Source organism: Penicillium maclennaniae (assembly GCF_028827695.1).
Source record: "Penicillium maclennaniae strain IBT 15551 chromosome Unknown utg000003l:1.0-5670915.0:1.0-5674809.0, whole genome shotgun sequence".
In the NCBI taxonomy this organism is placed as follows: Eukaryota; Fungi; Ascomycota; class Eurotiomycetes; order Eurotiales; family Aspergillaceae; genus Penicillium; species Penicillium maclennaniae.
This window is the reverse complement of record NW_026623215.1, coordinates 1,645,027-1,657,363: the sequence shown is the minus strand read 5'-3', so window position 1 is coordinate 1,657,363 and position 12,337 is coordinate 1,645,027. Positions and strand designations below refer to the sequence as shown.

The 12,337-nt window shown below is 51.9% G+C and overlaps 7 protein-coding genes across 7 annotated transcripts; 3 read left to right on the top strand and 4 right to left on the bottom strand.

Annotated features, from left to right (window-relative positions):
• Positions 1 to 466: 466 nt before the first annotated feature.
• On the bottom strand, positions 467 to 1,042 carry N7477_002723 (putative translation initiation factor IF3; the record flags this gene model as incomplete). The annotated part of the gene is made up of 1 exon (XM_056964386.1): positions 467 to 1,042. One exon carries the CDS (start codon positions 1,040 to 1,042, stop codon positions 467 to 469), a length of 576 nt encoding a protein of 191 aa, XP_056824339.1.
• Positions 1,043 to 1,401: 359 nt separating this feature from the next.
• On the top strand, positions 1,402 to 3,181 carry N7477_002722 (guanosine diphosphatase; the record flags this gene model as incomplete). Its single annotated transcript, XM_056964385.1, has 3 exons — positions 1,402 to 1,669; positions 1,729 to 3,067; positions 3,124 to 3,181. 3 exons carry the CDS (start codon positions 1,402 to 1,404, stop codon positions 3,179 to 3,181), a joined length of 1,665 nt encoding a protein of 554 aa, XP_056824338.1.
• A 385-nt stretch (positions 3,182 to 3,566) lies between these two features.
• On the bottom strand, positions 3,567 to 4,190 carry N7477_002721 (NOPCHAP1/New4 family protein; the record flags this gene model as incomplete). Its single annotated transcript, XM_056964384.1, has 2 exons — positions 3,567 to 3,767; positions 3,816 to 4,190. 2 exons carry the CDS (start codon positions 4,188 to 4,190, stop codon positions 3,567 to 3,569), a joined length of 576 nt encoding a protein of 191 aa, XP_056824337.1.
• A 741-nt stretch (positions 4,191 to 4,931) lies between these two features.
• N7477_002720 (BOD1/SHG1 domain-containing protein) lies at positions 4,932 to 6,742 on the bottom strand (the record flags this gene model as incomplete). Its single annotated transcript, XM_056964383.1, has 2 exons — positions 4,932 to 6,476; positions 6,533 to 6,742. 2 exons carry the CDS (start codon positions 6,740 to 6,742, stop codon positions 4,932 to 4,934), a joined length of 1,755 nt encoding a protein of 584 aa, XP_056824336.1.
• Positions 6,743 to 7,035: 293 nt separating this feature from the next.
• Positions 7,036 to 7,425, top strand: N7477_002719 (putative NADH-ubiquinone oxidoreductase 14 kDa subunit; the record flags this gene model as incomplete). The annotated part of the gene is made up of 2 exons (XM_056964382.1): positions 7,036 to 7,069; positions 7,181 to 7,425. The coding sequence occupies 2 exons, from the start codon at positions 7,036 to 7,038 to the stop codon at positions 7,423 to 7,425; spliced, it is 279 nt and encodes a 92-aa protein (XP_056824335.1).
• Positions 7,426 to 7,792: 367 nt separating this feature from the next.
• On the bottom strand, positions 7,793 to 9,246 carry N7477_002718 (cation efflux family protein family; the record flags this gene model as incomplete). Its single annotated transcript, XM_056964381.1, has 2 exons — positions 7,793 to 8,863; positions 8,923 to 9,246. The coding sequence occupies 2 exons, from the start codon at positions 9,244 to 9,246 to the stop codon at positions 7,793 to 7,795; spliced, it is 1,395 nt and encodes a 464-aa protein (XP_056824334.1).
• Positions 9,247 to 9,607: 361 nt separating this feature from the next.
• On the top strand, positions 9,608 to 12,022 carry dscA (ubiquitin-protein ligase dscA; the record flags this gene model as incomplete). Its single annotated transcript, XM_056964380.1, has 1 exon — positions 9,608 to 12,022. The coding sequence occupies one exon, from the start codon at positions 9,608 to 9,610 to the stop codon at positions 12,020 to 12,022; it is 2,415 nt and encodes an 804-aa protein (XP_056824333.1).
• Positions 12,023 to 12,337: the final 315 nt, after the last annotated feature.

Sequence of the window (12,337 nt, the reverse complement as noted above, 5' to 3'; positions counted from 1 at the left end):
GCCAATCAGGGGCCGTGAATTGCGGAGGTCAGACTGTCATCAGATTGAAGAATTCACGATGCGCGTGGCATTGCCAATTGGTACTCAATTTGGGAAGATGTAGCTCCCAAATTTTGGTTTTATTTTTTCTTCGGAAGAATACTGCGTTGCAAAAATGGGGCTAAAATCTGGGTGTGAGAAGGCACTTGGGCGCAACGAGTGAATCTAAGCATATCCAAGTACAGCCACGCGATCAATGCTATTTGCTGAACACTTCGGAATTGTTTCAAAATTATACAATCTTGTTCGCATGATGCTATTACAATGGCAACCTACTATATACAATGACTCCAGTCCGCAAACCTGTCACTTTTCCTTCTTGACAGTTATGATAACATGCTTGCCGGGCTCACCCTCCATAGCTTTGACTTGAGTACCTCCAACCTCTTTCGTAGTATCCATAACACTCTGCATGACATGCTTGATCTCATCCACTGTCGCTGCACGCTTGCCCTTCTTCTTGGTCAAGACGAGTTCCACCCTTTGCACCCTTCTCCAGGAAAGTGGTCAGCTGGCTCAGGCGGTGTTTGAGGTCATGGGCATCAATAGCCCAATTCAGCTCCAGTTTCTTGGTTTGAATTTTGGTTGCTTTCGCAGCTTTCGCCTTGGCCTTCTCCTTAACCTTCGTCTCCTTCTTGTTCAAAATCTTGCAGACAGGTGGCATGTCGGGCGCTCCCTCGCTCACTTGTTGGAGAAACCACTCCCGGTGGTCAAATGAAGCCAATACCTGGGATAGTCTCACAGGAGGATCGAGGTCGTTATCCTTGTTTACCAACTGCACGTACGGACCTCCAATAGCTTCATTGGACGGCCACTTGTTGTAGTCCCCAAAGGCAAGGCGGCGAGCATGCTGCAGAGACCTCGTTTGTAGTCCCTTTTGAAATGGGTGGTCATTTCGGAAAGGGCTGGAACGTACGAAAGCGATTCGGGGGGCTTGGAGAGGTGCGAGGAAGGTCTGGCGCAAGGCCTGCGCGGTAGACATGAGACCACGGGTATGGTTCATGATAGCGGCGTGTCAGGGAGAGGGAGAGGAATCGCACAGGCGAAAGAGAAGGATGTCAAAAAACGATTATATCGAGAAACATACGGCAGAAAGAGCCGGGCCGGATATAGAGCCAAGTGGTGAAGACGGACGAGAGTCGACGGATCGAGTAATTCCCACGCCACATCTGCGCCACAGCCCTGAAACCCTGAATCTGCAGCCCTCCTTTCTTTCTCCTTTCTCCCAACTCCGCAATCTCTCTTTTGGATTTGGCGATTCTGGAGATTCAATGGTTTTGATGATTTGTCTTTTTGCTTAGACCTATTCACTCGTTCCTTCATTGGTGGCAACACCCTGTCTTTTGCATATCGGTTGCTCGTATGTCGACTGGAGTCGACAATCAACAGCCTAGCAAATTAGATCTGAACGTGGTCGCTCGTCAGCGTTCCGTTTCCCGCAGTATCGCTTCTGCATCTCCAAACTCCGTTGAGTCCGGTCGAATCCCGGGTACACAAATCGAGAAAATGGTTTCACAAAGTCAAAGATCGCGGTGGTTGAAGACTGGAGCCATTGTTGGCTTCATCTTCATGGTCCTTTTGTGGCTGTCACCCTCCAAGCCGGCTGTCTCTTCCTCTGCTTTCTCCCAAGGTAGGTGTTGGATATCAGTGAACTCAATGTATTATAGCTGACAACCACTTGCACTCTAGAAAAAGCACCCTCCGCTACGGGTCTTACTACCAAGTGTTCCAAGTCTTTCGATTCTTCCAAGCCTCTCATTCAGTATGCCCTCATGATTGATGCCGGTAGCACTGGCTCTCGTATCCACGTCTATCGTTTCAACAACTGCGGTTCTACTCCCGAACTGGAGAACGAGGTCTTCGAGCAGACCAAGAAGAAGGAGGGTGGCTCCGGCCTCAGCTCCTACATGGAGGATGCCCAAGGTGCAGCACAAAGTCTGGATCCTCTCATGGAAGTCGCTTTGCAGAACGTACCTGAGGAGTACCGCCGCTGTACCCCAGTTGCCGTCAAGGCTACCGCTGGTCTGCGTCTTTTGGGTCCTGAGTTGAGTACGAACATCCTGGAGGCTGTGCGCTACCGTCTGGAGAACTCCTACCCCTTCCCTGTGGTGTCCCGTGAGAAGGGTGGTGTCGAGATCATGGACGGCTCTGATGAGGGTGTCTACGCCTGGATCACTACCAATTACCTTCTGGGCAAGATTGGTGGCCCCGACGAGACCCCTACTGCTGCGATCTTTGATCTTGGTGGTGGTTCCACCCAGATTGTCTTCCAGCCCACATTTGAGCTCAGCAAGGCCGGTGGCATGCCCGAGCATTTGGCTGAGGGTGACCACAAGTACGAGCTCAAGTTCGGTGGCCGTGAATTCGAGTTGTACCAGCACTCTCATCTTGGCTACGGTCTGATGTCTGCTCGCGAGGCTATGCACAAGGTGGTCCTCGAGGCTCTGCTGGCTAACAACGACAAGGATCTGTCCTGGTTGCAGCGCCCCATCACCAATCCTTGCATCCAGCCCAATCAGCAGAAGGAAGTCACTGTGAAATTCCCCGATGACCATGTGCTCGGACCCAAGACCACGGTTATCATGGTGGGACCTCAGGACGGATCAGCCCCAGCGCAGTGCCGTGCTATCGCTGAGAAGATCTTGAAGAAGGAAGCCGAATGCAAGCTGGCTCCTTGCTCTTTCAACGGTGTCCACCAGCCTTCTCTCGCAAAGACCTTCGCTCGTGAAGATGTGTTCATCTTCTCCTACTTCTTCGACCGTACCGCCCCTCTGGGCATGCCTTCTTCTTTCACTCTGGATGAGCTGCACCAACTCACCTCCAGTGTCTGTGCCGGTGAGAGCGGCTGGAGTGCCTTCGAGGGCGTGGAGAATGCTCTGAAGGAGCTTCACGGTCGTCCGGAGTGGTGTCTGGACCTCAACTTTATGCTGAGTCTGCTCCATACCGGCTACGAGATGCCCATGTCGCGCGAGGTCAAGATCGCCAAGAAGATCAAGGACAATGAACTCGGCTGGTGTCTTGGCGCAAGGTAAGTTATTATATTTTTACCGTTTCTTTTAAACGTCATGCTAATATTGATCACAGCTTGCCTCTTCTCAGCCAGGAATCTGGTTGGACTTGCCGCATCAAGGAGATTTCATAGAGATCCCTGTACGGTGATGTCTTCAAATTTATCAATTTTTAATCATACGGTTCTGCCATAGTGTGTGATGGGTCCATGCATATAGAAAGATACTCGACATGTTCGTTTTCTGTTTTGACTTCTCTTCTTGACTGGTGTCTTCATCTGGATTTTCTTTTCTCTCCAGAAGAGTTGACGAACTGCATTGAAATCAATGAACTTTTCATGCCTTTCCACCTTCAGTTTAACAGCTAGGTAATATTCATTCATGAAGTACGACTGCATATCAAAGTCATTGGTGGTGCAGTCTCGATAAGTAGCATATAAACATTGCTGCTATGAAGGATGGTTAAGTATTGACGCAGACTCCGATTCAACAAGAGTAATCAAAATTGTTCGTAACCGTTCACTCCGCCATCTCCTCAATCGAGGGCTTCTCCGCATCTGACTTATCCGACTTCTTTCCACCCATCAGCTTGCTCAATACATCCGAGTCACCCTGCCCATTAGAATCCCCATTCGCGGCATAAGGGTTCTCATCATCACTATCAGCCTCACTCGAGTCATCTCCATCGCGCTTCTCTTTGAGAACTCCCAGGCCGAGATTCTGCAAACAGTCAGCACCAGCCATGCTACTGGGTTTCGTAAAACATACCATTTCAATATACTGCTTCCCATCCGACTCATCGGCATCATCTAGCACGATATCCTTTCCTCGCCCAGCGGCAATCTCTTTCTCGAGGTCGTCATTGGCATCCTTCATCTGCGGCAGAAACGCTGACAACCGCGAGAGGAGATCCGAGCCGGCCTTCCCTTTCATAGCCTTTATCCTGGGCTTTGGACGGTGAGGGATACTTGGTATTGTGGATGCGCCGCTTGTAGTCTGGTTTACTTCTTCATCCTCATCTTCTGATGAGTCGGGCTCGCTCTCCGAGGAAGAGCCGGAGGAAGAGGTAGGGTCGTCCTCGTCGGAAAAATGTACTGCGGATGCCTGGTGTGTTTCTTTGGGGGTCTCATTTGTCGTTCGCATTGTGAATGAATGTGCTGTTTATTGGGCGTGGGTATTGGATCTCACTGCGCTGAGGTGGGACGCGGATTGTTCGTGTGGATACTGGGTTGGTATTTAAGATAAACAGGTAGAAGTGTTTCAAGGGCTGAAGAATTGGTAGGGCGTCTTGGTGAGACCTCGTATGTAGGCAATAATAATTCTGGAGAAATTGGGTATTTGGGTTAAAAAAAAAAGTCGAGTCGCTGTCTGGCGGTTTCAACTTTTTGGGTGGAGCCCGCTCCGATAACGATAAGGAGCTTAACGTTAGGCCGGATCGGGATTGGGATCTGGATCTATGTACGTAGATTTCACGGGGACATCGTCCCTCGATGTCCATTAACGAGATATGGCTTATATTACAGTGACAAAAACTTGGGTTCCTTGCTTGGAATTCAAGCATGTCTAGAGGGAATCTTCCAACCATTTCAACGACTGCGGCTCCTACGACGGCTTCGACTTCGACGCCGGCTAAGGCTTCGCCTTCGACTGGGACTCCTGCGTCGTCGGCTGCGGCTACGGCTGGGTCGTCGCGTCCGACGGTCCACTGGTTCCTTCGCGGGCTTTGTTGTGGCTTCGGTCTCTCCGTCTTTTGCCTTTCCAGGCTCAGAGCCGGGGATGTAACGGTCAATATCACCACCTCGGCTAGGTCGAGCATCACGCTCCACAGATCGCTTTCGCCGTCGAGGCGAAGTGCTGCGATTGCTGTTTGGTGGAATATAGCGATCAATGTCGCCAGTACCAGGAGACCGGCGTCTTTCCCGCGATGAACGTCTCTCGCGGGAACGGCGCCTGGAACGTGATCTTCTCCGTACAGTAGACCGAGAACGCGAGCGCTGTCTCAGGGACAGCCGACTTTGAGCGTGAGCGGGGACGGTCCCGAACACGCGGACGCGAGCGGGATCGTGAACGCGAGCGGCGACGAGAGAAAGACCTGCGGCGAGGACGGTACGCATCACCGCGGTCTCGACTTCTGTCACGGCTGCGATCATGGCGGCGCCTGTCGAAGTCTCGGTCTCGCGATCGAGAGCGTGGTCGCTCCCGGATCCTATCGCTCTCTCTATCCCCTCGTGCAATAGATCGGCTGCGGCTGCGACGTGCAGGTCGGTAGCTTCTTTCGTCTCGGAAGTCACGGTAGCCGCGTCGTTCATCCATGGCGCGATCTCGAGACCTCACAGAAGTATCACGAGAGCGATCGCGACGCCGGTTAGGATCATATCGAGACGCCTGTCGACGACGAGACCTGCTACGGCTTCGACTGCGTTCTCTGGTGTGGCGAGTTCGATCACGATCCACAACTGAATCGCGCCGCCTAGAATCCTGAGAGAGACTGGCACCTCTGTTCGAAATGCTAGGTACTTTAAGATCGTTGGCACTCCTCGCCTGTGTAGATGTTGCCGGTTTCAAGCCGTTTTCAATGGCCTCGGCCTCTTCAAAGTCGAACTCACGCTTCTGTCGAGCCTTTGCAGCGAGTTCCTCACCTTCTCTCAGGAGCATTTGCAAAGCAGCCTCCTCTAGTGACTTCTCATCAACTGGAGGTACAGGGGTCGGATCCTTCGATGTAGAAGACTTCTCGCGTTTCGGATCACGGCTTCGGGGAGAATGACCACGGTCAGAGCGATATGCTGGTGAGCGATCACGGTAGTGATCTTTATCTCTCGTTCGACTGCGATCGCGATCATAATCTCGGTATCGGTCTCGATCCTCCCGTCGTCGTCGCTCATATCTCTCTTGGCGCTCTCGTTCCCGTTGGTCATCGAGTGCACGCTGCTCCTCGCGCATGCGTTCACGTTCAGCGCGCCGTTGTTCATCGATCTCCCTTCGTCGAGCCCTATCCTCATCTTCTTTCTGTCGCTCAATTTCTCGCTTCTTTCGTTTCTCTTCTGCCGTAATGCGATCTTGCTCCTCCTCGATTTCTTTTTGTTTGCGCAGTTCTTCGCGGTAGACCTTGTCGCGCTCTTCCCGTTTGGCTTTCACCTCTGCCTCGTAGGCTTCGTCTGTTTTACTGCCGGCTTCTTCCTCCCTGGCGGCTGCTTCTTCGCCAATTTCTTGCCGACGGATGGCGCGAATATCACCCAGGATCGATTCGAGATGTTTCGAGGCTAGTTGGTCGAGGGATTTCTCCACGTTTTTGTAGACATCGCCACGGTCAACAGCACCTTCAATTAGTGTCGCAGCTTTTCCCCTTTCACGAGATAGATGTGCTGGCTCGCGCTCAATTTCGGACTCGGCCAATGCGATCAATTGATCAGTAAAATTGGTCTTGAACTCCTGTGGAGGGTTTAGCCACGATGATGACGAGATGAAAGCAAGACAGCCAAACATACCCCATCATTGAATTCAGCCCATATCTGCTTTCTCATGTTGTCGAATCCGCCCTTCTTCCTGAACGAATGAAGAAGTCTGTCGATAGCTGCATGTTGCGCGGCAGACAACGGTAGGTCATCGGCCTTGAATTTCTTGCGCTTCAGGGACTCAATGTCCAGCGCCGGCCTCTTACTGCCTGGCACATCCTCCATAGCCTCGTTAGTGGCCATGGTTTTGCGCGGAGTACAAGGAGGACAGAGCAAGGGCACTGGTGAAAGTCGCGTGCAGACGATAAGCGATAACACGGGGGATGTCGGGGTAAGGTTAATCCGTGCTTAGAACTGCGGGCATTTGATTTGCTTCACCTCCCTCCTGCCCCGTTGCGACCTCCAAGCCCCGACCCCATCCATTTCCGACCGCGGGCTACTTTCACTTGCGACAGCGCGAAGTCTCTACTTCACTCCCTGTCGGCACCCTTCGGCACCCTTGGTTATCCTTTTTCCGCCTCCGCCCGGCTGCGATCATGGTCCACAAAGTGCTCTTCTGGAGCGGCTTCGGTGCGTGCCTTCCTTTGCTCCAAAACCTCACTCTTGTCGCCTTACATCACACTATTATGCTCCCTGGGTGTATCATTGTGTCATGGTATTAACTGTGTTACGTTTCAATAGGCATTGCCGTCCGCCTCTGGCAACTCGGAATCGAGATGCGTCCCATCCTCGCCAAGGAATCCCTCTGGGTCTACCCTCTTTTCGCTGGTGTCGGTGGCAGCTTCGGCTACTGGCTCCAGGGTGTTGAGAATAGACAGCTCCGCATGCTCGCCCAGCGAAGGGAAGCCATTCTCGAGAAGCGTCGGCGACGAGACCAGCCCCAGGGCCTCAGCAAGTCTGAGGAGAATGCCGTCCTGGCCTCATAAAGTGTTTTTGTCCGAATGGTTCGAGGAAGTTGAGCATTGCGTGTGTATTCCCTTTTTTATGTGTACCAAAATTCGACGGTTTGATATCGGCATTTCATCTGGGAGGTCTTTGCGGATGTAACCGGCAGCAATTGTGCTGTAGAATACGAACAAGACTTTCTATCAATTATCGTTACATTCTCCCTGAGCTATTTTTGTTGAGCTGTTTCAACGTCTCTTTTCCAGACTATTCCATTCAATAACTACTAGAAGTACACTTTAATATCTTATGGGGTCCTAATGTCTTGATGCAGAACGAAATGCTGGCTCGTAATATGAAGATGTATTCTAGATGCATTTACGCGGGTTTTTTTACACGCACCAGTTCTTATATTTTTTCAATGGTGAACTGGAGGGACACTTCCCACTTCTGTCCTCCGGTCCCATATCCCCCACCAAGACGGTTCCGAATCAAGCTTGATATCTTTTCTCGAAGTCGACCAAGGCCATCCTCTGTGCCAGAGACTCGCAACTTGAGGTTGGCCATATAGAGACCATAGTGAACCTGCCAAAACCTCGCATCATCAACACCGAATACCGCTGGATCGGCTTCAATATCTTTGATGACATCAGACACCCCTTGGCCCGAATAGGACATAAGAAGCATTGATCCCAGGGTCTTCACCAAGCGCACCCCAAGGAAGCACATGGAAAGAGCAATTGTGCCGGACAGAAGCTTGTCAAGCCAATCGTATATGCGAATCGATACCAGAGGCAAGAGCAGGAGAAGGGTGGAGCAGGAAAGGGTCAAGAAATGGGAAGGGTTGCTCAGCACCGAAGGAAGTGACTCAATATATCCAAAGCGCATAGCCTTTCCAATTCGTGCATGATTTCTCAATCCAATTGCAGAAACCAGGGTTGAGGAAATAGCCAGCACAGCAGTAATATCCACACTGCCTAAAGAAACGCGCTCATGAACATGCATATGGTGGGGTTCATGACCAGATTTCTCTAGGAAATGCTGCAGATTGTGGGAAATCAAGTCAAGACCCATGAACATGAGGAGCACACACATGGCAAAGCCAGCGAGCACCTCGGCGCGCTCGAGGCCGAATGGGTGGCGAATGCTAGATCTCTTCCATACCTCGAAATTACCCAGAACATCCACTGCGACACATAAAAGTGCTCCAAGTGAGTCAAACAATATCAGATGGGATAATGCCGTCATGGCTAGTGACCCGTGTGCCATCCAGAGCGTGTAAGCGGCCACGAACATGTGGCACACGCTCCACCAAAACCGTGTCTTCTGGTCCTTCGACATGCTAGACCGGCATTCCTTCAATGTTGGCATCGGGAGTGAATTGGGCAGAGCGAGAGGCGCGCGTGGAGGGGGCTCGAGGAAGATCTGATGCGAGATACTGCTGTGCTTGTATTTGTGGCCACGACGTTGTCCAATGTTCTATCAGGAATCAATATTAGAGATTGCTCGCGGTAAATACGCAGTGACACAAGACTTACCGATTTGACAACCGGACTCTTCGCCATAACAGTGGTATTGAAATTGAACGGCCCCGCGCTGGGAGAGTCGCCCGAGCCATTTTGCGTTGGGGTCCCATTCTCTGGGGGACTAGTCCCAAAGCTGAACGAAGCTTTTGTAGGGCTAAGGCGATCCGATTTCACAGGTTCTAGAGCGGCGCCCTTGGGGAAGGATTCCTTCAGTGGCGACAACGAATCGCGGTCGATAGGTACTCTTGCATTGGCGTACGATAAATGGACCATGCCATCGTCCGATAGAGGGGACGGCGTGCGTGGAGGAATAGGTAAAGGGAGGCTCGACGCCATCTCGAGAATTTGTCGAACACGTCTCAGTAAGAATATAGTCGACGGGTGTCTCGTGAAGGAGTCCGGGGAAAAGGAGATAACGGAGAAGCCATTGGTGCCTGATGGGTAAGGTGTCAATCGGCGGGAAGGGGCGGGGGTTCCAAGGGCCTCGACCGCATGTCGAGTACATCATCCACTCAAGTTAAATCTGGACCAACTACCACCCTCGTCATTCATTACTACCCGCACTCCCTGAGCTTTGCGGTCTTTATAGTGCCTAAAGTCTTTTAGCTTCGCTCCCTCTGATCTTTCCTCGCGATGCTCACCGTCTTGATCTGACGAAGCATCCGATGCGGAGAAACCCCTGTGGCATCGATGACCGATGGATAACCGCGGTTCTTTCTTCTTCCTCCTGCTGGTGTTCTACCTGCTCCTCAGCTCACAGTCGCGTCCTCCGCTGATAGATGAGGACCGGGAACGCCGGCGTGAGCTCGATCGAGAGCGTCATGCGATCCGTCTGTTGAACCAGTCGAAGTATGGGGACTTCGATCCGCCGGCGGATCATTGGCTTCCCTTCGCAGGAGTTCGGCAGAATGACAGTTATGCATGGGATCTCTTGCCGAACGTTCAAAGTCGCGTGCGACACCAGTTACAGACTGTTCTCACGACTGCCGGGCTCGAGCCTCCGATAGGTCTGGACGACTTGAACCCGTCGGCGCCGTCGAACTTGACGAAGCTGTTTCTCCCGGTGTATCGCAACACTACAGGGAAGCTACGGGGTGACTGGGTGAGGCAAGACGATGTACAGCGCAAAACACCTCTAAACACGTCTACTATCGCTCACGAGCACGAGTACTTCACTCATGATTTTAGCTCTAATATTACTGGCAGCAGTGGTACTTTCTCCTTTGATCTTGAAGAAGGAGGCGGACAGGAACTTCGGCGAGGTGAAGGTCTAGTACGAGAGATTAGAGCGAGCTTGACGGTCGAGAGCGAGGACTTCTGGGGTAGCACCTGGTATCTCTCGTTGCTTGGGATGCACTTCCCAGAAACTGGGTCAATCATTCTCACTACCTCGAGTGAAAAGTTTGGTGGAATATTTGCTTTGCCTCACTTTGCGCTTTCCTCCGATACATATGAGCTGTCACATCAGCTTCTGCTCAAGTCTCTCTCAGATAGCATGTTGGACAGGCAGTATCGCCCTCCAACCTTGTTCCCATGGGCTTCTTTGGCTGGCTCGGAGCAGATGGAATTCCCGGCGCCCAAATGTGAACACATCATCTTCCTTCAGCAGCATCCTGTTGTCATTGATGGTGCTATCACCGATCGGTTACTGTTGGAGCGAATGGAAAGAGAGCTTAGGTTCCCGACAGGCGCACCAATCCCGGACTCTCCTCCCATGGTTATGTCTGCCGTGGTCTTCTCTCCCGACTGCGGGTACATACTCGAAACGACAGGGGCACCGGAATACCCTCCTTCTGAGTCTTTGTACCTGTCTGGGCCCAAGTATGAGGAATTTAGTAAATATGCTGCTCGTCTCATATTCGTCGTTGCCGCCGTCTTTGTCGCACAGATCAGTCTTCTCTTGCGCCAGATCAAAGAGGCCTCGACCCCTTCAACGCGGAGCCGCGTCAGTTTCTATACCATTGCATTAATGGCGCTGGGAGACGCTTTTGTTCTCACCTTCATCATTTTGGAGCTTTACGCCGCAGTCTCCTTCTTGGTCCTGGCAACCGCGTCGTTCTTGGCTTTCCTTTCCGTCAGTTACATCGGCATGAAATTTATGATGGAGATCTGGGCTGTTCAGGAGCCAGAACGGCGAGATGAACGGCCAGTCAGTGCACCGGCTCCCACTACGCAGCCTGGAACTCTTCCGTTGCCTGCGACTGCGGCGGTCAGAGATACTGGTGCCACGCCTATTATTTTGACACCTGATCAAGATCCTCCGGAAGATGATCTGGATCCGACACCAACTACCAATCGCACTACTCCTCCAACCCCGAGACAGGTACGCAGTGATGTCGGGGCCATGTATGCGCGCTTTTATCTCGCCCTTTTCGGGATGCTCATCTTATCCATTTGGGCCGTTCTTCTGCCAAGGCGCTTGGGAGGCATCTATGCACGCGCGTTGTCAGGAATTTACCTCTCATTCTGGGTACCGCAAATTCACCGCAACGTGATGCGGAACTGCCGTAAAGCGCTGCGTTGGGACTTCGTCATCGGTCAAAGCGTCCTCCGGCTATTCCCATTCTTGTACTTCCTCACTGCTCGAGGAAATGTGCTTTTCATTAAACCCGACTGGACGACCGCTTTTGCGATGGCCGGCTGGATGTGGTTGCAGGCATGGGTTTTAGCTAGCCAGGATATTCTAGGCCCGCGGTTCTTCATCCCACGGGGTTGGGCACCTCCTGCCTACGACTACCATCCAACTCTGCGTGACGGTCCTGGACCAAATGACGACCTCGAGTCTGGAGGCTCTCTATCGATCGCCTCTCTTCGCGGCGACGAGCGGGATATGATTACTGAATCCAAGGATGACGACAAGCATCGTTCTCGTGACCGAAAGAAGGTCATATTTGACTGTGCCATCTGCATGCAGGATATCGAGGTTCCTGTTCTCCCGGCGATTACTTCTGCGGGCGGAAGTAGCGTGACTGATGGTGCTGCAAGCATATTGAGTCGACGACAGTACATGGTGACTCCTTGCCGGCATATCTTCCATACTGCCTGTCTTGAGAGTTGGATGAGGCTTCGGCTCCAGTGTCCAATTTGCCGCGAATCTATCCCTCCTGTATAGATTAGATTTGATTTCGATGGATATCCTTTTCTGTACATAGACCTCATGATTATACCCTGGGTCCATGTCTTGTGTCCAATGTTCCAATGATCCAATGATCCAACGTTTCCTCCTTCCGTTCATAGATTGGACAACTGGTATTGACCACTGGCATCTGGAATATCTTTCCCGAGCCAAATCCTCGGGCTACAAGCTTCAAATGTATCTAAGTGATTTCAATGTTACTGAGAAAGTGTGCACACGTGCAAATCAACTATCTTATCTTCGCTATGTGGTCCAGAGCCGTGGAGGGTCCGACGTATCTGACCTCTTTGG